Genomic DNA, 21381 nt, shown 5'->3' on the forward strand with positions numbered 1-21381 from the left:
CCAACACTATAGAAGACCTTCTTAAAACTGATTGTGCAGGGTACAAAAACAAAAATAGTGGCAATTTTGAAAGATTGACCTCCAATAATCTAATCTAATAAATCACTGTTACTTATTCATATCATTATTGCTACTGGGTATAATGAATTTTAAATATATTTGCTATGTTCAGAACAAATTATTCTTCGCGGAATGTCGCTTCCAAAATATTCTCGTCATCCCACTGACTGAGATAATCTCATAGCGTACTCGACTGGCTGCACAAGTGCGAATTAATTCGAATTTTTGTGGAGCTAATGACATAATTAGCTCGAATTAATTCGAACTATTGCAACCAGTTGAATACGCTATCAAAATATTTAGTACAATACCAATTTTGAAAGATGTTCTGAATGATCCTGATGTATTGAGCCTCATACAGACCCAATAATGATCTCCCTTAGTATATGGTCATAAACAAAATGTCATCTATGAGGAATATATTTGAGGCTAGGTAGAGGTAAAGATAAACTTGCATTTTAATTCTTTTTAATAAAATACAACAATTGTCTTGTTACACTATGGCTTCACTCAATATTTTACATTTCACTGATGAAGAAAAGAAATACTGAAATACATTTTTTCATGAATAAATGTACATACTTTCATTACGAATACAATTTCGAAAGGCTGAATTAGTGTTGAAAATTATTATAAATCTATTAATTTGCGAGATACATATTGTTTTATGCATTAATCGAAAACTTTTGAGTGATATGACTCTTCACTCCTTTCTATATATATATTTCAATATAAATTGCAAGGATTTCATTTAGGATAATTACGAAATCCTAGTTACTAATCAATAGCGCATGCTAGGAAAAAGAAACATATTTTTAAAGTTACATCTAATAAAATGAGTCATAAACAAATACATAAATGCACGTATTTCATCAGCGGAAATATAGGGCCATAGGTAATGATAAGGTTTTTTCACCATTCAAATAAACAGCATCTATATGGTTTTTGAGGCACCATTGATCAGCTGAAGCAAAATTACAGAGGTGTTATTTATCTTTTCGTTTATTCAAATGAACAACATTTATATGTTTTTTCAGGTGTCCCCTCTGGTTTGTTGCATACTCACAAAATTGACATTTATGTTCTCTTTTGTTCAAATGAACCAAATCTATATGCATTTTAAGGTGTGTTGAATCAATTGTAACATACTCGCATAAGTGGCACTTATGTTTCTTATTATTCAAATGAATAGTATCTAAATGTCTTTTGAGGCTTGATTTATTAGCTGAAGCGAACTTGCAAAGTAAACATTTATGTTCTTTTTTATTCAAATGAACTGCATCTATATGAACCTTCAGGTATCCTCTTTTAGACGTAGAAAACTCACATAGGTGACATTTATGTTTTCGTATATTCAAATGAACAACATCTAAATGTTTTTTGAGGTATGTTTTGTGGTTTGTTGTATAGTCACAGAATTGACATTTAAGTTCTTCTTTCTTTAAATGAACTACATCTATATGCAATTTCAGGTTACCTGTATCAACTGAAGCATATTCACATAAGTGGCATTTATTTTTTTTATTATTCAAATGAGCAGCATCCAAATGTCTTTTGAGGCAAGCTTTATTAGCTGAAGCATACCTGCATAGGTGGCATTTATGTTCTTTATTATTTAAATGAACTGCATCTATATGGATCTTAAGGTAACTTTTAGTAGCCGAAGAAAATTCGCATAGATGACATTTATGTATTTGTTTATTCGAATGAACAACATCTAAATGTTTTTTGAGGTATGCCTTGTGGTTTGCTGCATAGTCACAAAATGGACATTTATGTTCTCTTCTATTCAAATGAATAGCATTTAAATGCCTTAGGAGATCTGTTTTCTGGTTTGCTGCATACTCACAAAACTGACATTTATGTTCTCGTTTATTCAAATGAACAGCATCTATATGCTTTTTAAGTTGTCCCTTCTTATTTATTGCATACTCACAAAACCCACATTTATATTTGTTTGGAATTGAATAAATGAGATGTTCACTGCTGGAGATCTCAATTTTGGCAGCATCTTCAAATGTATTATTTTCATTGAAACTATAATCTCTTTTCATTGCACTGGCTTTATATCCAATGGACGATCTTATTTCATTCTCACCAGTGTATTGGTCAACATCTATGATGTGAGTTTTTTCATCTTCAGTACACTCCCCATCAATTACATGCTGAGCACTAGAATTAATGAAATTATCGCTAACAAGGAGAATGTAATTAGGACATTAGAGAAGAAGCATTTTTCCATAAAAACTATATCCTACAAATTTTCAATTTCCACAAGATTAATTTTCAATATGTTCTTTAATCTTACCATTCATTCAAAGAAAAAAATATTCTACCAGGCTTCAATTTGTGGAGCATCATGGATTCAAATTTGTTTTGACCTAGAAAGAGTATTTGATTTGCGACTAATATCTGTATCTTTTGGATATTTTTGATAAATTAAGATCGTTGAGGGAGAAGTAATGATGAATCACCATTCAATAATAGTTTCCTTACCAAATTTATAGTTTCCACTTTACTCAAAACATAAAAATAATTGAATGAATCCAGTATGTTACTCTCTAAATATTTCATGGTTTGTTATTAAAAACAGAAATAATAATTTCTCACCTAGAGTCAAATGAAAATTTCCCCATAATAACGTCATCTTGTCCCATTTCTTCTAATTCAGTCTTTACTCTGTTGTCATTATTAACATACTTTTCTGATAAATCCATTTCCATTTCAGGTGATGGCAATAATTTATGAAGGTATAATTTTTTTTACAAAAATTAAAGAATAAAATTTGTATATAAGAATACAGTCAGTTTGCCAGTTTTGCAAGAAATATATAAATGAATGTTTCACAAAGTTTTCATAAGGAAGAATTTTGCTTTCTCTCATCTAAATACTTAAATTATGGTACATATTGAGAATTGGTTTGTATGGAACAAACGCAATGTCTCAGAGGAATGCGGTAATTATTTATTTCAGTAAATAATAGTCTGGAAAATTTCAGTTTGTTCAGAGCAGTTTGTTGTTATGTAAATAATTACCATAATTGCCATAACATAAGAATAAGGTTAAATGCATTAATGCTAATACAGGACCATAGATTAACAAACAATAGTTTCAATGGAACAGAATATCTATTGGATTGGATTAGAATTTGTGGTCTGAATTTGTTCTGGAAAAAAAGAAATTTTTGAACGATTTTAAGAAAATTATTTCCATTTCGAAAGGTATCGATAGAGCCTTGGCGCGGATTTTTTTCGCAAAATCATTTACTGTTTTTCTGAAGAATTTAAAATTATTGAATTCTAGGTAATTCTGGGTAAAATTTTAATGTATGTAACTAATACTAATAATTCGCGAATTCATCATCATTTTCATAAATAAAAAGTACATACTTGTATAACACTTTATTTTAGTTACTTTCAAATTTTTCGCATTTTGCCGAAATCATAAATACTCTATGTACAGAAAACTTAAACTTGTTAATTTATGTAGATAGCAGGAGCATACACCATATTTTCAACTGAATGTTCATCTTCTGGATTATGAGTTATAAACCCCTTAGCGGAACCAAAGTTATTCCTTATTTTTTTTTTGCAAATGATCATATGTGAGCTCATTCACAATGGTGCGCAAAAACCATTAGGTACCTATATAACGAATACTAGACATTTTTGCATTTAGCCGGACATTTTAGCATTGGAGAAAAAAAGCATTTAGAATCTTCATTCTGAATGCTTTATTTTCTCCAATGTTTTTTCCAATTTTCTTCAAGTAGGTAAGAGTATTTCTGATAACTCACTTAAACAAACAATAGAGAATACACTTAACTGCGTATTATTTATGAAAAATGTTATACTTTGGAGTATGTATAGCATTGGTTCTTCACTTGATATCTTCTAGATACAAACAAGCGTTTTCATTTCCCTGAAGAATCACTTTGCTGACTGAGCGGTGGTCCATATTTAGAGAAGTTTTTAAATAAGGAACAAAGTAAATTGACAAGTATCTCACAGAATATGTGATAGTTTATAAGGAATTTGAGATCTCTATTGAAATATGAAGCATATTTACATTTTAAATATTTTTTTATTCCAATGGACTTCATGTAGGTACCTATACGACTCTTAAGGTTATCATTGATGTATTTGTTAGTTCAAATAAACATCATCTACAGTATTGGCAACTATTCGTCTTGATATTGTAGATACCCAATATGAGGAAGAGAGATGAAATCCCATTGGTTATTTGCCCAGTCTTTCTCGAGCCAAGTTACGGGGTGTGCCTTATCCTAGGGGTTTTTTGTTTCGTTCCGAGATCATTGGTGGACTCCTCAGCTAGACAATCCATCAATCTCTGCCTAAGACAAACTCTCTCACCATCGTGGAGAGGGTCGAGAAAACGTTATTCAGGACCCCCAAAAGGGGTTGAAACGATTTGCATCTCTTGAGCAATTTTTAGGGGCTAGAGCACTAATTTGCCTGGGTCATAGAGTACTAAACATAATTATTACTCTGGAGCCTAGGCTAATCTTACTAATGATGCAAGCACAAGGTTCGTTGTCTCCAGTAACCACAGATGGCGAATCCAATGATCTAGATGCCCTCTGGTGGATTCAATCAACAACTGGTTTGTAGTTAAAGAAAAGAAGTAATACCTATGGCTTCTAAAACATTAATGACAAAAGTGTTTTTACAATACGCAGCGCTCTCATCTCTAATTGAATTAATAAGAAATATAAAACTATTTAATAATGAACGATTTCATTATTGGAACAAATACAAGTTTTTCGGTACCTAATATTTTTCGAATGCTCACAGGGATCCATTCTGAAATGTAGATAATAGGTATCTAGATTTTTTTGTGAGAGTCTATTTTTCCGAAAAACTCTTACGAATGAAACTGAGGAACAAAGTATGCACAAATATTTTTTGGTTAGTTGATACAACTCGAGAAATAAATTTTTATATTCACTCCAGAATTCTAGATGAATAATGGGAGTAATGGCTTAGAGAAGATTCTGAATTGAGTAACGGTTCTATTGAAGTGGATCCAGATGTCGTTATCAGCGGTCTTATTGTCGCTGTTCACAATTAATACTAGTTTGCAGGATCTACAATTTTTTGGTTATGTAATTGCACTTAATTATTATGTTATCCTTTTTTCTGCGTTATTGGTATTTTATGTACTTCCAATTCCCAATTTTTTGAACCTTGGGCCCAAAAATGTGGCTTTTGCTGCTGCTTTGTTCATTTCAAAATGACCCAATCGCGTTGAACAAATTCCACAAACTTTGTTTAGAGAAGACTTCAGTTACAGGCTTTAACGCCGTTATTGACACTTGTAATCTTCTAATTAAAGGCATTACAAGCGATACAGTGTGATACTTCTCACCTGAGAAAATCATAGTCAAGTCATTGGCTGATCAAGTAATGTGAGGCAATATTTTGAAATTTTTCAGTGAGTAGGTTGGGCTTAAAAAGTCAGAATGAGTTTTAGGTTTGAGACCTTTTTTTTCTGATGAACTATTTACTTGACAGGGTTGAAGATCAGGTTGTTGGAACAAAAAAGTCAACTGATGTTTGCAAATTTTTGACAGTGACGCTGAGAACAACTTTCATTTGAAAAAATCTCCTTTCATCAAATATTAATGACAAGTTGCACCATTTGCCAAAACATTGATTAAAATTTAAACTTTGATTACTTTCTGAGTTATCTTAAGAAATCAGAAAGTAATCTGGTTTAAATTTTTAATCAATGTTTAGGCAAATGGTGCAACTGGCCTTAAGAGATATAACGAGTCGGTACATCTTGTTAAATTTTGAGCATAGAAAAATTCGATTTTTCCTACACACTCTTCAGCTTATATGCTGCACTTACACTATTTTTCCAACAAGAGATCAACAATTTTTCTTCTAACACACCGTTCAAAGTTTCGTCACATTTCAAAATGTCTTGCACCGTTAAATTGAACGTGTATGCGATGCTTAGATGATGATACATACGTATCTAATTCTCCGTCGATAGCATTTTTTTATTGGCTTCATCTGATACTACAGTAACGATTTCATTTGTTAAAAATTTTCTATCTCTAGCGTGAAAATATAGCGGAGCGAGGATGGTAGAGGCATGCAGCGAGGTAAAAGGGCGATTCAAATATTCTATTGAATTGAGGAAAAAATTCTGTCATATGAGATATCTTGAGAATATACAGTATTTCTGAAGTGAGGATTGGTATGAAGTATCTTTTATTTTTCATTTAGGAACCGAGTATTCGAGAAAATGAAAAAAAGTTTCCCATTAAAAATACAAGTTAGGACACGTAAACAAAAACTGAATACGACCGAAAATATTTTTATTTTATGGGTCCAAGCAATAAGATAATTCTATAAAAAATTAGATTTCTATCTCTTGCCAATTGAAGATATGGAGCGCTAATAATGCAGGACCCTGTATATTAAACTATATTATTATAACTGAAAAAAATTATACAATAATCACTGAACTTTATAAAAAAAGTGGCTGAAATATTGTTAACCACCTAAACCAACTATTGTTGCAAAATACTGAAATTTACAGCTCGTGAGACCATGCATTTGTTAAGATACCAACATCTAAAAAAATAATATAAATGCCAAATACCATTGGGCACCCATCTGGACAATAACACTCTCAAATATCCTAAAAGACAAGACAATGGACGTTATCTCCTCAGTTCGAAGGGACTGACGTAAAATTATGAATTTTCTGAAAAATAATATTTTTGCTCTTCTATTTTTGAAGTTTATAACGGACACCCCCCCTGAGCGTTTCGAACTGATGCGGCTGGTTCAATCGGTACCTTGTGTCTACGCCAATGCCTGTAGTGTAGAGAGACATTTAAGGATGGGTAATAATAAGATATATCTTCAATAATGATGGTTTGTAGCAATAAATCAAAAACGATGATTTTACATATATATATATATATCGGGTGTCCCAAGGTAAGTGGCCTATTAGATTATTATGGAAACTATGGATGGTAAAGATTTCAAATTTTGTGGATAGATATTTGGCCATGTAAGGTACATTTTGAAAATAATTTCACATTTCCAGTGTTGCCGGATGTACGACAATTTGGCAACAACTTTGTTATTTTAAAAGGGACATCCGGTATTTCTATTTTTTTTATGATACTCCATAAAATATTAAATCTATTCACTCTTACTTTTCCATACCTATCTTTAACGGTTTTTGAGTTATTAATTATTTTTCGAAATTTTAAATCAAATTGGCGTATTACGAAAATGACTCTAGTTCGCTCAATATTTGAGATTTAAGTCAAAAATTTTGCTTGTCGTTAGATATTGATCTGATCTGTGTCACTGCTTTTGAATTATGGTTGTCAATAATACAGGACGGACCAAAAAAAATCATCATTTGCCAAGTTACAAAATTTTAAAAAAGTCTATTTTTTCAAATTAGACACCTAGTATATTCTTCAATTTTTGGAATCAGTACAACACACTCTACAATTTTTCTATTCACGTCCCTATACCTATCTCAACTGGTTTCCGAGTTATATGCGTTTATTAGATTTCACATTGATTCAATAAGCGTTAATTTCTTTTGCATTGTTATTTTCTCTTGTCGTTCATAGATCGATATATCAATGAATCAGTTCAATCCATAAATGTCAAAATAAACAATTATTGCCTAACAGGTGTTTTGTTCCGAGGTTTTTCTATAAATAATGGCTCAAGAAAGATATACACATATAACGCATATAACTCGGAATCCAGTTGAGATAGGTATAGGGACGTGGATAGAAAAATTGTAGAGTGTGTTCTACTGATTCCAAAAATTGAAAAATATACTAGGTGTCTAATTTGAAAAAATAGACTTTTTTACCATTTTGTAACTTGGCAAATGATGATTTTTTTGGTCCATCCTGTATTATTGACAACCATAATTCAAAAGCAGTGACACAGATCAGATCAATATCTAACGACTTGCAAAATTTCTGACTTGAATCTCAAATATTGAGCGAACTAGAGTCATTTTCGTAATACGCCAATTTGATCTAAAATTTGTAAAAATAATTGATAACTCAAAAACCGTTAAAGATAGGAATGGAAAAGTAAGAGTAAATAGATTTAATATTTTATGGAGTATCATAAAAAAATAGAAATACCGGTGTCCCATTTAAAACAACAAAGTTGTTGCCAAATTGTCGTACATCCGGCAACACTGGAAATGTGAAATTATTTTAAAAATGTACCTTACATGGCCGAATATCTATCCACAAAATTTGAAATCTTTACCATCAATAGTTTCCATAATAATCTAATAGGCCACTCACCTTGGGACACCCGATATATGATTTTTCTGTTTTTTATGCGTATCTACATTTGAAAGAATTTATATGAAGATTTGAGTCGAATGATTATAATTCACTGATCAAAGAAACACAAAGGGTAATATCATTCGAAATATATTTTTTTATTTTATCAATCAATATTGATGAAATATCGACGGCGAACTAGTGACTAGTATAAAATTTGTTGAAAAACCTGTGATAACTTTATTTACATCATGAAGTTCTCCACTTTTATCATCATTTCAGGCCTGAAACAGAGAAATTCAATAAACATCTACCTAAATTGAAAATTTTCTGAAAAAAATCAAAATTGTTATGGATTTAGGTAATAAAAAATATAAATAAGCATTGGCGAAAAATATTCGTCCGATTACTTTTAAAATGTCCTGTGAAAACTCTAGAATATAGCCAATAAGATTTATTTCATTTGGCCTCGTTTATTTTCATAACCGCAAAAACTGATTCTCAAAAGTATTGGCTTGAAAAAAAAAACATTGTTAAAAATCTAAAAAATCATCCTCCTGAGATGAAGTGTTCATATGAAAGGAAATACTGAGTACCATACTGATTATTCCATCAGTGTACATGGAATGAAATTTCTTGAGAGAGGGCGCAACTCAAAAATTGGCTGAGGTCATCTACTCAAAAAAATTAATGATATGACCTATCTTTATTATTGGGATGTCATGAGTTTTCGAAAATTCATTTTCAAATACTCCAGTCTTAACTTTCTAATTTTGATTGATTGTAGGTACAAGATAATAAGATTTTGTAAAACGATTATACGGATATTGAAAAATTCAATATTTCTTACACATTTTTTTGGCAGCAATTCTTGCAGGGTGTTCCTCAAATATAGGGCCAAACCCAGAAGCATCAATATAATATTAAACGGGATTAACATCAGTATAAGTGCAATACTTATTTGTGTAAATATCACTGACCATGAAATTGGGTTGAAATCGATGACTCTGAAAGTGATCAAAAATTTCTATTAAAAAAAAAGTATTTTCGTAAAACGTTCTTTGTTCAAGAAGAGATGCTGAAGATATCAACAAGTAAATCTAAATATACTGTATTGAAATATATCGACTCACAGAAAGGTATACTGAAGAATCCACTCAAGATTGCATAAGGTCACTCTCACTAAACTAATTATTTCGTCAATTGCTTCCACTTTGTTCTTTGTCGATTTATTCTAGAAAATAATATTCTTATTTAAGTTACATATATCACAACATACATTTAATGAAAAAAGTCCAAGAAGGCTTTGACAACTCTTATATCTAGTTTATTTTTATCGTTGAATTGTCATTAGTTTATCAGAATAGAGAAATCAATATAACAAAGAAAAAGAGAAAAAACAAGCGGTGAGCCTATATTGTCATGCTTTTATTCTGGACAAAAAGTCCAAAGTTTGAATCTATCAATGAGTGAAGAAATTTTCTCAGAGGTACCATTTCAAAACTTAAAAATCTTATTTATCGCAAAACAGTCATTTTTCAGAATCCGCTTAACCTATACTATTCTCTAAAGCCATTAGTTTTCGTATTCTTCAATACTGCTAGCTAGCCTATACTAATATCTTTCTTGATCCTAGTTTGAACAGAAGATTCTAAACCTTCTTTATTTTCGAATAAATATGGATATAAGAATAATTTTCTTTTACTCACTGAAGTAGAGTCTTCCTGAACTGGAGCTCCAAATACATAAAAGCAAAACAATTTTTTAGCATAAATAATTATTATAATGGCTGGTATCATCCACATTTGGAAATAGTAACATAGTAAGAACCAAACTGCTAGGGTAGTTGTACTTTCAATTACATTGTCGCTCTCCAGATAACTCCTAAAAAATCGTTATTAATAAATTTTTTCATCATAAATTTATTTGAAAAAGTGCAGTGACATGAAGTGAAGTCATGAGCTTTTTTTGCTGTTGGGACTCAGTAACAAAGCTGAGAGGTCTCTCAAGAATTATTCATTCATAGTATCCGTTTGTCTCATTCTTCCCGGGACACCCTGTATAATCCAATTATAAATGAAATTGCTAAATACGACTCAATTAGCGTGGAAAGATTTAGGAATCCCCAAAACCATTTTACCTACAACTGATGCTTTCAGAAAATTAAGGAATCCTTTAAAAGGAAGGACATATTTCAATACTAGAAAAATTCAAATACGGAAAAAGAAGACTTCTTCCTACGAGTACCACGAAATGAAAGCCAAATCAAGATGAAAGCGGTAACTTCACCACACTACGCTATTGAGACGAAGGGATGAATAAGCCAGGGACTATTGAGTTGTCATACTGAAGATTCCATCAGTTGAAACGCCGGAATCCTCGAGAGAGAACACACTATGAAAATTGGCCTGCAATACCTCGTCAGAAGAGTTTTTTTAAAATTTTCAATAATTGGATGTCTTTAAGAAGCACCCTTGATAGGCTGAATAAACATTTGGATTGAAATAAACAAGAATGCTCACTTGAAAGTTGTAACCCATTCGAAAATTGTTTGACATATACGTTTCAATTTTAGAATATTCTCCACGCCATCGTCTAATAAAGTCACACAATTGATTGTAGCTTCTCCTACAGCTTTCACACCATCTCCAACAGCTTTAACTCCATCTCCAACAGCTTTAACACCATCTCCAACAGCATCTACTCCTTGTTCAACACATTCGGCTCCTTTTTCTGCAACCTTAATCAATTCTTCACTTCCAGCTTTCAAAAATTTCATTCTTGCGTTTTGTAGTCCTGAACCTAGGTTAAATTAAAAAAGGTCGAATTTCAAGAAATATTTTAAATTTTCACCAATAGAGCAAGTAAAATGGAAAAATCAATAGTACCAACTGCCTAAATATTGGACATTCTGCAAAACTTTGAATTAAAAATAGATAATCATTGCTTGATAGCGCAATCCATTCACCATTAAAGCATCAGCCTCATTTTCAAATAAGTAAGGTCCAATCACACCACCAGCCCAAAAAACGCACCACGTTGCGAATACTACAATTTTACTTATTAACGTAGCCTCCGAAGCGAAAATGGGCATCATCACTGAAGATGATTTTTCGAAGAACATCCGGAACATTTTGATGCATTTGAAGGAACCAATCAGTGAAGATAGGTAATTCGTTTTATTTTATTTGATAATGAATTTCGATCAAATAAAGGAAGAATCTATTTCATGAAAAAAATTAATGATTTATATCAAAATATCAACATTATTCATAAATTGTTCAAAATAAAATTATTCTTTATTTTTTTTCTTTAGGTGAATTGGAAATATATCGTTTTACTTTCATTAAATATCTTACCTTATACTCTCGAATGCACGAAAATATGTTGTGACCCTATTTTGATTAATATTTTCTGAAGGAAGTTATGTTATCTCAATTTCAGTGGCAAAATAAGGCAGGTAGGAAAACCACATTTTAGTTGGGAAGGTTAAGGAATTTGATCTTCACATTCATTGAAAATTTTCGATAATTAAATATTTCAAATGAATAACTTCCAAAATTTTGACATATAAAATTACCTTGAACTCATTTAAGGATAGTCGTTTTAATCGTTTTACAGAATTATTTCTGAATGTTGAAGTAAACTGACAGTTTGGAATAGAGTGAAAATCACAATGAAAATCGTTAAGAAATATATTTTCTTTATTTTATCTTCGAATAGGTAAAAATCACGAAAAGTTCATAGAATTTTTTACATCAATCAGATTTTTGTTGATTTCTCAAATCATTAGCCATTCTTTCCGCTAGCAATTCCACTCTACTCTTTAAGTAACCATGGACTTTTAAGTAATTGTGGACGAATAAATAGACACTGCCAATGATGATGAAATATCTTAAATTAATATAATACAAGATGACAGCAACCAACATTGAGATCAGTAGGACAACATACAATATTTCAGGCTCTTTGAATTGGAAGGTTCTGGAAATAGAAAAAAAGTTTATGAAATATATTGATATTAACAATATTAACATATAGTAACTAGACTCAAATCGACTGAATTTTTACAAGTCCAATCATTGGACAGTTAGTTGTGTGGTTACTATACAAATAAAGAAAACTTCATATTAACAATGCCTGAAGTGACTAAGGGACACAGTAATAAAGCCTACAGAAAATCTCCGATTTACAATTGTACGATTGAATTGAAGAATTTTCATAATAAAAAGGCAGGCCTATTTTGCTTGATTGAATACTTCCTTTTAATTGGCATCGACCTTCAAACACATACCGTTTAGTTATCCTTATAAAAGAAGAAACGATCATTATTCCTTTATCAATATCATCAGATAGATCACAAAGTTCTTTCAGCATTTCTGTTATAGATTTACCTTCAACCTGAAATGAAACATATAAAATAACAGAATGTCAGCAGAATTCAATGACTAATAATGCCATTTTTCTTGATATTATTCTTCAAAGGGCTTCTACGAGAGGGCGTTGTGGAGATGGATTTTATCGTTGGCAACAAATTAGCTATCAATAGAACGACGCATATTTGACTTGAATTGGATGATTTTAACAGTTTTTATAAAGCATTATAATAAAGCCAAAAATACGAAATTGGTTTTTCCTCAGTCTAATATTATAAAAAGAAATTCACCTTTTTTTCAGGATATTGTTCTTCATCATCGAATTTGATTTTTCTGAGAGTTATACGAAGGTATTGCCTTAAGAATATAAAAGGAATTAGTAGAGGTAACATCCACACTTCGAAAACGTAACAAAATACAACCCATAAGAGCAAAGTGATCAAACCGTTAAGATTCGGCTCTTCATAAATAAAGTTGCTGAAAAGACAAAATAATTATTATGCAGCCTGCCATATTGTTGATTCGAATTGTGCTGTTGAAAATTATTGACATACAGCCTCTCAATTCCTAATGTTTATGAAAAATTAACGAGTTTCAAAATATATAAAGAAAAATGAGGAAAGTACTGACGTCAGAAGCTTATTACTCCCTTTGAAACCACACATATACAGTTATGTGGTCTCCAAGGGTGCAATTGATGTATTAACGAAAGGGTAGTCTGAATCGCCTGACTTTTCTTCTATGGTTTTAACGAAGTTATCAATACGAAAGTACGAAATAAGCTTGAAATTGTTATTCATAGGTGATAGGTATATAAGATGAGAGATTCGTCTGATAATTGAAAAATGGTCCTATAAACATGAACCCGCAAAAGCTTTCTTTTTGAGCCACAGAGTGTTAAAGTTTGATTCAGTTTTTTTTCAGTTTTACAGCTTACAGCACGTGATATGTTTATGTCCGTTTATGCAAATCGAACACTGGTAGTTTAACTTTGATCTAGTAGTCAACTTTTTGGTTAGATTCATCGTATCTTTTACCGATTGCGAGAAAACAAGTATTAGGTTCAGGTCTACAAGACTGTTTCTCTTAAAATTAACCAAGGATCTTTTTTTTTTTTCATTTGTACCTATCTTCAATTCAGGAACACCCTGGACACCACAATTTGTAAAATCTCAACCCCATCGGTTGTGTTTTCTCGAAAATATCATGTATGTATTTTATAATATCCTTAAATTTTCCATGCTTCTAATGATGTGATAAGCTTGAAATTTTGCACTGAGCTTCAAATTATTATTTCATAGCTACATCAAAAAAAAATCACATAGAATATCGAAATAAAATCACTCAATATTTTCGCAACAGAAGTTGAGATTTTCCGTTTTGAAATTTAATTATTATTCCTTGAAAACTTTCGAGAAAATATCATAATCCAAACTATATAAAATCTGGGAAAAATATTGGAGAAGAAATATCCAATATTTTAGTGATTACAAATGCGATCGTGTTGAGATTTTGCATTTAGATATGTATAGAATCACCTTTTCAAACTTTATGCAAAAATTTGTTTTGATATCATCATCATCAAAATCATAGAAAATTCCTATTATTTCATTGACAACAGATTGGACAATTAAAAAGAAATGATAACAATTTCAATCTTCTTGAATGCTTATTCATTTGAGCACCAGTTGCATCCTTGAAGATCATATATACAGTTATGTGTTCTCTAAACGTGCACTTGGAGTGAACCACAAGCGCTCGAAAGCTTCAGACTTTCAGTCATTCGTTTTCTCATTTTTCAATTCCTATATGTTTCAGCCAAATTTTCAATAATTAATTGATGAACGCAAATTATCATACCCTATATCTGAACCCAGTGCACCAATTTCCTCAACTATTTGCTTTGCTCTCTCCATCAAAATGCATTCATTACGAATAAAAGAAATCATATTATCAATTCCTGATTCAAACATCGAGGCAACCGAAACTGCTCCTTCTTCTATGAAGTTCCAACCTGCTTCTATGGCAGATTCGAAACTATCAGGCTCGGGATTCTCCTTCTTTTCGTCTTTCTTTGGAGGCATTTTTTAAAATCTCATGGAAATGAGTCGGTGTCTGAGATAACACATCTTATGTGGCAAACACTTTCCATAGCACACTTTTCATTTAACACTCTAGAAAACTTCAAAATCTGAAATATTTACAACAATATATCCATTAAATTCAAAACAATTAACATTAAAAAATCCAACAACATACAAAATCTTTGGTATAAGTTATCATAGTCACATAAATGTTATATATATAATATATATTATTATATTAATAACATCTTAAATAATTTGACAGTCATACACAAGAGTGCATTCAAGAAATGAGGAAAGCTCTGACATGAAGTAGGAGGGTTTTGACGTTTGTTTATTTCAGTGCTTTTTCATCAACGCATCTGTTTTTTTTTCTTTGGCGAAGAAAAAACGTTAATATTTAAAGACAAGTAAGTAATGCAGGGAACAAAATTTGTAGAATCGTCATTATAATGAAGTTCCAGAGCTATCTGTTCGGAGAATGAGCTCTCAAAAATACACCTGTTTGACTATGTTCCTCAAGATAATAAGCTGAATATATTCACTTTATAAAGCCAAAAGTTTTCGAGTAAAATCAAAGATTCCATCGATTCGATCTTTAATTGATGAATAGGAAATTCAACTTCTATAATAATGTTACTTTACAATTTTATCGGCTTACCAGCTGAAAAATGGAGCTAGTTAACAATTTTTGCCGTCTTCGTAAAAGTCATGGAAAAATAAAATTTTAAAATTAAATATGTACTTATTTCATATCGTTTGGAATATCAGTGAATACAACCTTGAAAATTATTATGGTCTTAATATTTGAAAATAATTATGATTTACGATTTACTATCCACTAATTGTTCTAATAAAGTCAATATATAAAGCTTATTAAACAATAATAAATCTCGAATGTGAAGTTTTTGTGAGAGTCAAAAATCAGGTAGATGAACCCTATCTGTATTACAACAAAATTCAACTATAAAATTGTTCACCACATATTATATTACTTCAAAAACGATTGTTCCACTTCGGAAAAGTAAAAAAAAATGTGAAGTACATTTATTTTATTATTAGAGTGAGGACATTTCTTTAAGCTTACCCCAATAATATTTTTTGAAATTTTAACTGTCTATTCACGCACTATAAAATAATGACTGAATTATCAGGGAAAAACAAGTTATTCAAGGAAGTATATCAGGACATTGTTATCGTTAGACGATATAACGCTTTTGTTCTTTAGTCCATCTTTGTTTCGTAATTTTGAAAATAAAATATCTAAATCTCCATATGTTATGAATGATAACTTGTCTTACTTTATTGATATATTCGAATCATCGATTGAATGACATCATCAGAAGTCGTTTGGTAGCTAATACCTACCTAATGTCCATAGTGGGAACATAAAATGTGGTTTATTATGGGTAAGTTTAAAGGATCAACCAGCCAAATCAATAACAAACAAAAACACTGAAAGTTCAACTCAATTGAATTCATTGTTTATTATCTCCTTCTATCTCGAGGAATATTGCACATTCCAAGATTTGTCAATTAAACTACCTATAAAATGAAAAAAGGATTCAATCTGTACGAATATAATAGCGTGAAAATGTGATGTTTAAGATATGTATAAACACCAATTTTGAATGAGAATATTGAGAAATCTAATCTCATCTAATTGAATATATAGAACCTATATATATTCAAAAAAAAAATAATAGCAAATTTCATAATTATGTTGAGTTAATTTTTCTGAATATATGAATTTTCCAGAATTTGATACCTCCATTTTTTGCCTAAAAAATTCATGGATACTAATCTCGAGCTAGGAGAATCAATGCGATATAACAACTGATTTCTGTACCGAATCAATCGACAAGACATCGGTACTTTATTGGCACATCAAGGATGAATCTAAATATTGGATTTCGGATTCATTTGACATTATATGCAAATAAGCCTACATGATAAGTACTCTTTATTGACAGGACAAACCTGAAGAAATCTTGATTCAAGGATCCTCGCATACAATACAAACATCGATTAATAGTCCAACGAAAATTTATATGTGAAATTTCACAACCTTAAAAAAAAGTCGTTAGGAATTACTCGTGAATTAATCAATTTAATCTGTTTATATAATTTTATGGCAAAAAAATGCATCAATAATTTCAGAAAATCCTAATTGAAATCGAGGAAAAAGATGAGAAAGATCTACAATTTCTAAATTCACTAAAAATTATTACTCTATCACTTAAGCATTTTGAAAGAAAGCAATTGTAGAAGAAACCATTGACCACTTGGAGAATACTTGTCCAATTTATAAATTTCATGGTGGTTTCCAAGCATTTTGAAAGAAAGCAATTTTTTGAAATTCGGTAGATATTTGAACTTTATCTAGAGTACAGGATGTAGATTATATTTCCTGAGTTAATCAAAACTCGATAGCCTTGATTTGAATGATTTCATTGAATGATAAGTTTTCAATTTTTATTTCATATTGGGATAATGAACTTATGAGCACCCACATATTAGAAACATAATGAATGGTTAAGTTATCACAAAATAATATATTTTATTCCTTTGTTCATCCATAAAAATATCTACCTTAAAAAACATCAAAACTAATACATCTCTTGTCTAGAGATTTATAGAATCGAATTGAAAAATTGATCTAGAATCCAGATAATGAATTTTCTGTAACGTTTGCAGCATTTCAGATTAAGTTTTATTTATTTTTCTCATCCAGGGGCGGATACAGGTGGGGGGTGCGTCCCCCTATGAACGATGGTGCTGGTTGAAAAATGGAAAAAATTTTTCATTTTCAAGTGAATTTTGTACGGTGCGCCCCCCTTGAAGAAATTTGGTGCTGTGCGCTTCTCTCATGAAAAAATCCTTGATCCGACGCTGTTCTTATCAAAGTATCAGGAATATTTCGGTATTCTTATTTCTTGGTTGGGGTTGAATATAAATCGAAATTTTAAAGTCAACAATTTATTTTGAATATTTTTATACATATGAATTTCAAAAACTATTATTACAAGCTAGTAACAAACATGAAAAATGGAAAATATGTGCTGTAGATTTACATACAGATTATTGAAGTGATTCGAGTCGAAATATGGTATAAATAGTAAATGTTCATCATGAATATGAAAACTTGAATACTAATGATGTCTATGTACAAGGTACTGTAGATTGATTGATGATACTGGTAAAAATTAACAAATTTAAATTCAATAATGTATTAAAGATTGTTCGTTATTATTATCCCAAGTTTCATCGGAAGCAGGTTTTTACCAATAATAACAGGAAGAAATCTTCCCCCATTATAATCAATTTATAATCGAAATTGAATTGAAAGCCACGTATACACATTTAATAATATATAAGATCATTCACAGTGGTTAGAAAAAATATAAGACAACGGATATCATGTTTAATAATGCTACTTCTTTCGTTACAGACAAATCAGGATTTGAAAAATGTTATTGTTGTTTCTATACATGATGGCACTGGTTGAAACCGTTAAACATTGAGAGTAGAACTTTCAGGTACGTTCAATCACAAAAAAAGGGATAATCATACAAAAAAATAGAAGTATAAAATTATTTTTCCTATTAATATAAAATTAATTTCTGGGATCCTACTCAAACTGATAAGTAACAAATTGATAATAATTGATAATTATTCATAAATTAATAATTAATGGATAATTCAAAAAAATCGTTATTAACGTAAATGAACATGCCAAGTCTTCTCAAATCAGGCGAAAGGTTTTTGGGTAATTGATGAAAAAAGATTGTTTATAATAACTTTGAAACCCTGTAACTTGAAACTGGAGCAAGTTAGAACACGCGTTTGAAAGAAAAAAAATTATTTGATTTTACTTAAATAATTTATCATGAAAGTTTAACGGTTGAACTCTGGTCCATCCTGTATATATATTATAGAATATTCTCATAGTTAAAGATATTTCGAACTAATTCATTGAATGAATAGTATTTCTGGAATCTTTCTTGGTCTGAAGGATAAACTAATTTCCATGATGTTCATCTAGTATGAAATTTATATTATCTATGTATCTAAAAAATATTCTGTTCGAAACGCAAACAAGAAAAATACAGATTCAAATGATGCCCTCCTCTTTTATAATAATGTTTTAATGTTTGTTAATATCATGTTGTTTTTCTTCTTCTCCACAAATGAAAAATATTATCTCTGATTTATTCAAAGACATATGTTCATTTCATGAATCGAAATGAAATAATATATGGGGTCTTACAATGAGAATAGAAGGCACAATTTGGAAAGATTATAATTGCATCACTCGGTATTATTTTTTTACATTTCTTTTGTAATTTGTGTTCAGTAGGTTACGCCATTCAATCGTGGAAAGATAAAGGCTTCAACAAAGTTTAGAAATTTTTTAATCGATTCATCAACATATTTGTTTATACTGATAAAATTTAAAGAAGAATTCAGTTAATCATCTCACTATTCCTCGTATTGTGGACAAATAATCTACTGAAAACGAATGACAAAAGAAAGGAAAAAAATACACAGTGTTGCCTTTATACCTATCTCAAATTGAATCATTCCTATTGTAAAATCCTTTATAATATATACCATCTTACAACTTGATGAAAGCTTTTATCTTATTTATAATTCAATATTTTACATCATTGGAAGCATTTAAGGGTAATCAAACATTTCGAAGTACATACACCATAATAGAAGAAAAAACTTATATCTTTCGATATATTTCAGAGTTAGCTATATTTACATCACTTTCCGTAGATTTTTTTTTTGTGTTATTCACAATTTGAACACTATAAAGATACAAAACCATCACGTGATTCATTCAAGTGTTGAGTTTCAAAGCAGATAGAAATTGACAATTTGTATATTATATGATGAGTTCAGCTTGTTCCTTCTTGGATGATATTTTACAATGTGAATCGTCCTACTAGGGAATAGGGGATACGTTTATTACAGAAAAATATGAGAAAAATACCTATATTAATAAATCGCTTCTAACATCTATCAGGGAAAATGACAACAATATTATCACAATTGGTACCAAAAGAAAAAATATGGTTTACAAAGGAATGATAAATGATAAATTCCAATATGTTCAACATTTTTCACAATTTGCACAGATAAATATACTTAAAATTAACAATAAATAACAGTAAGTATAAAATTGGTGTTGATATATCAGATAACAATCAATAATTGCATCTGATCTCATAGTTTTATATCTAGCCTTTGTCAATCGAATGAAGGGCTATAATTGACCGATTTTAAAAAAGTGTGGAAATCAAAATTGTTAGAAATAACTCAGAAGTGTATAAATATCTCGTATAAATATTGACTAATCTGATATAAAAATAATTACCGAAGACACAAATCAGTTCTAACAATAATTGTGCTTTAATTTCATGAACTAGATCACGTTCAATCTTCATTAATTTATAATTCATCCTCAAAATAATTCATTGAACTTTTCACTACAAATATTGATTCAAAAAAATGATCTATATTGTCGGTTTTTCATATTATGAGTGAATGGTACATTCTTTTTCATTTATCTTTATGTTTTGAGTGAGTTCCGGTTTGGAGCAAATATTCGGATTAACTCTCATAAAATTTGCCTAGTATTGAATGATTGTTAGAAACAAAGATCAAGTTCAAGTATGTTCTCAATGAATTAATTTGTTGTACTAAGATGGGAATTTACTCAAAAATAAAATAGGTTATCGCAACATTATCACACCTTCAGATCATGTACGCGCAGAATCAATCGTGCTTTGAGCTCGTCTTGATAAATCTGACTCGCCATTTCTCATGTACCACCTGCAGAGGTCTCCACTAGGAAGCCTTGTGCTTCTTTTTCACATCTTTCCTTCTCTCAGGCTCGTTCGTACCAGCCAGCACCTTCAGGTCTTTATAGTCGAGCTGTAAGTACCATCGGAGTGACATTCTGCCCACATGTGTGGACAACGCTTTGGCCAACAATTTCATCATCCACATCTGTGGTCGATCGAATTTAACTCATTATCATAGGAGGTAGGTTTCATTACTTTCACACCACCACGATAGGTTAATTTACCGAGACTTATTGGCAAAGTTTGCTTTGCAAGTCGCTTCATGCAACAGGTTAGAACATCAGTAGTGATGAAAACTATCCGAATATTAGAAATTTTCATCAGAAGGTAAAGGAAAATTATCAACGAGTGCTACGAGCTTTGGCAACCTTTTTGCTTGCTTTTCAAGGAAGTATTGTTTTGAGTTCTCTATCAATGTTATCGACAATTTCAGAGAACTCTATATTGGGCAAGTGGACTAAGGCAAACCTAGGTATCTCGCATATATCGTCGAAAGCCTTGGCTCCCTAGGGTTTCTCAATGAATAAACAATCTATGTTCTCGAAATGAGATGAATATACTCCTGGGCGAAATTGAGTCGCTCTAGTTTGCCCGGACGTCTCCAAACCCTTTCTCGTCGACTATCACTTTGTGAACCGAATCGCTATTGTGGTAAACGCCAGTCTCGA

The 21381-nt window shown here is 30.8% G+C and overlaps 3 protein-coding genes across 11 annotated transcripts in view; all 3 read right to left on the reverse strand.

Annotated features, from left to right (window-relative positions):
• Positions 1-515: 515 nt before the first annotated feature.
• LOC123677541 (zinc finger protein 711-like) lies at positions 516-3118 on the reverse strand. Its single transcript, XM_045614116.1, has 2 exons — positions 2671-3118; positions 516-2232 (listed from the first exon to the last, which is right to left on the reverse strand). Exons 1-2 carry the CDS (start codon positions 2781-2783, stop codon positions 1047-1049), a joined length of 1299 nt encoding a protein of 432 aa, XP_045470072.1. The 5' UTR covers positions 2784-3118; the 3' UTR covers positions 516-1046.
• Positions 3119-8511: 5393 nt separating this feature from the next.
• Positions 8512-16095, reverse strand: LOC123677547. Of its 3 annotated transcripts, XM_045614147.1 has the most exons (10): positions 15925-16095; positions 14614-14927; positions 13044-13230; positions 12672-12778; positions 11737-12361; positions 10900-11179; positions 10087-10261; positions 9511-9611; positions 9228-9384; positions 8512-8661 (listed from the first exon to the last, which is right to left on the reverse strand). In XM_045614147.1, the coding sequence occupies exons 6-10, from the start codon at positions 11154-11156 to the stop codon at positions 8656-8658; spliced, it is 696 nt and encodes a 231-aa protein (XP_045470103.1). In that variant the 5' UTR covers positions 11157-11179; positions 11737-12361; positions 12672-12778; positions 13044-13230; positions 14614-14927; positions 15925-16095; the 3' UTR covers positions 8512-8655. The 3 variants fall into 3 exon arrangements, with proteins under 3 accessions (XP_045470103.1, XP_045470086.1, XP_045470094.1); XM_045614130.1 differs by lacking the exons at positions 8512-8661; positions 9228-9384; positions 9511-9611; positions 10087-10261; positions 10900-11179 and having other exon boundaries at positions 12066-12361; positions 15925-16080; XM_045614138.1 differs by lacking the exons at positions 8512-8661; positions 9228-9384; positions 9511-9611; positions 10087-10261; positions 10900-11179 and having other exon boundaries at positions 12066-12361; positions 14614-14944; positions 15925-16076.
• A 1705-nt stretch (positions 16096-17800) lies between these two features.
• The window catches only part of LOC123677562 (multiple C2 and transmembrane domain-containing protein), a 61446-nt gene continuing 57865 nt past the window's right edge, over positions 17801-21381 (reverse strand). For 6 of the 7 annotated variants that reach the window (XM_045614185.1, XM_045614193.1, XM_045614169.1 and 3 more), the window contains one exon: positions 17801-20858. In XM_045614185.1, coding sequence (XP_045470141.1) covers positions 20697-20858 — 162 coding nt within the window. In that variant the 3' untranslated portion in view covers positions 17801-20696. The remainder of the gene's footprint in view (positions 20859-21381) is intronic. The other variant, XM_045614177.1, reaches the window with a different exon arrangement.

The sequence above is a fragment of the Harmonia axyridis genome, chromosome 1 (genome assembly GCF_914767665.1).
Source record: "Harmonia axyridis chromosome 1, icHarAxyr1.1, whole genome shotgun sequence".
Classification (NCBI taxonomy): Eukaryota; Metazoa; Arthropoda; class Insecta; order Coleoptera; family Coccinellidae; genus Harmonia; species Harmonia axyridis.

Excerpts from the sequence above, each read along its gene's own strand:
- LOC123677541 (XM_045614116.1), bottom strand. The coding sequence starts at position 2,783 with ATGGAAATGGATTTATCAGAAAAGTATGTTAATAATGACAACAGAGTA. Across the intron at positions 2,233-2,670 it reads AAATTTTCATTTGACTCTAG|TGCTCAGCATGTAATTGATG; the intron begins GTGAGAAATTAT and ends CATTAATTCTAG.
- LOC123677547 (XM_045614130.1), bottom strand. The coding sequence starts at position 14,837 with ATGCCTCCAAAGAAAGACGAAAAGAAGGAGAATCCCGAGCCTGATAGT. Across the intron at positions 13,231-14,613 it reads GCACTGGGTTCAGATATAGG|CAACTTTATTTATGAAGAGC; the intron begins GTATGATAATTT and ends TTGTCTTTTCAG. Across the intron at positions 12,362-12,671 it reads TTTATAAGGATAACTAAACG|AACCTTCCAATTCAAAGAGC; the intron begins GTATGTGTTTGA and ends TTCTATTTCCAG.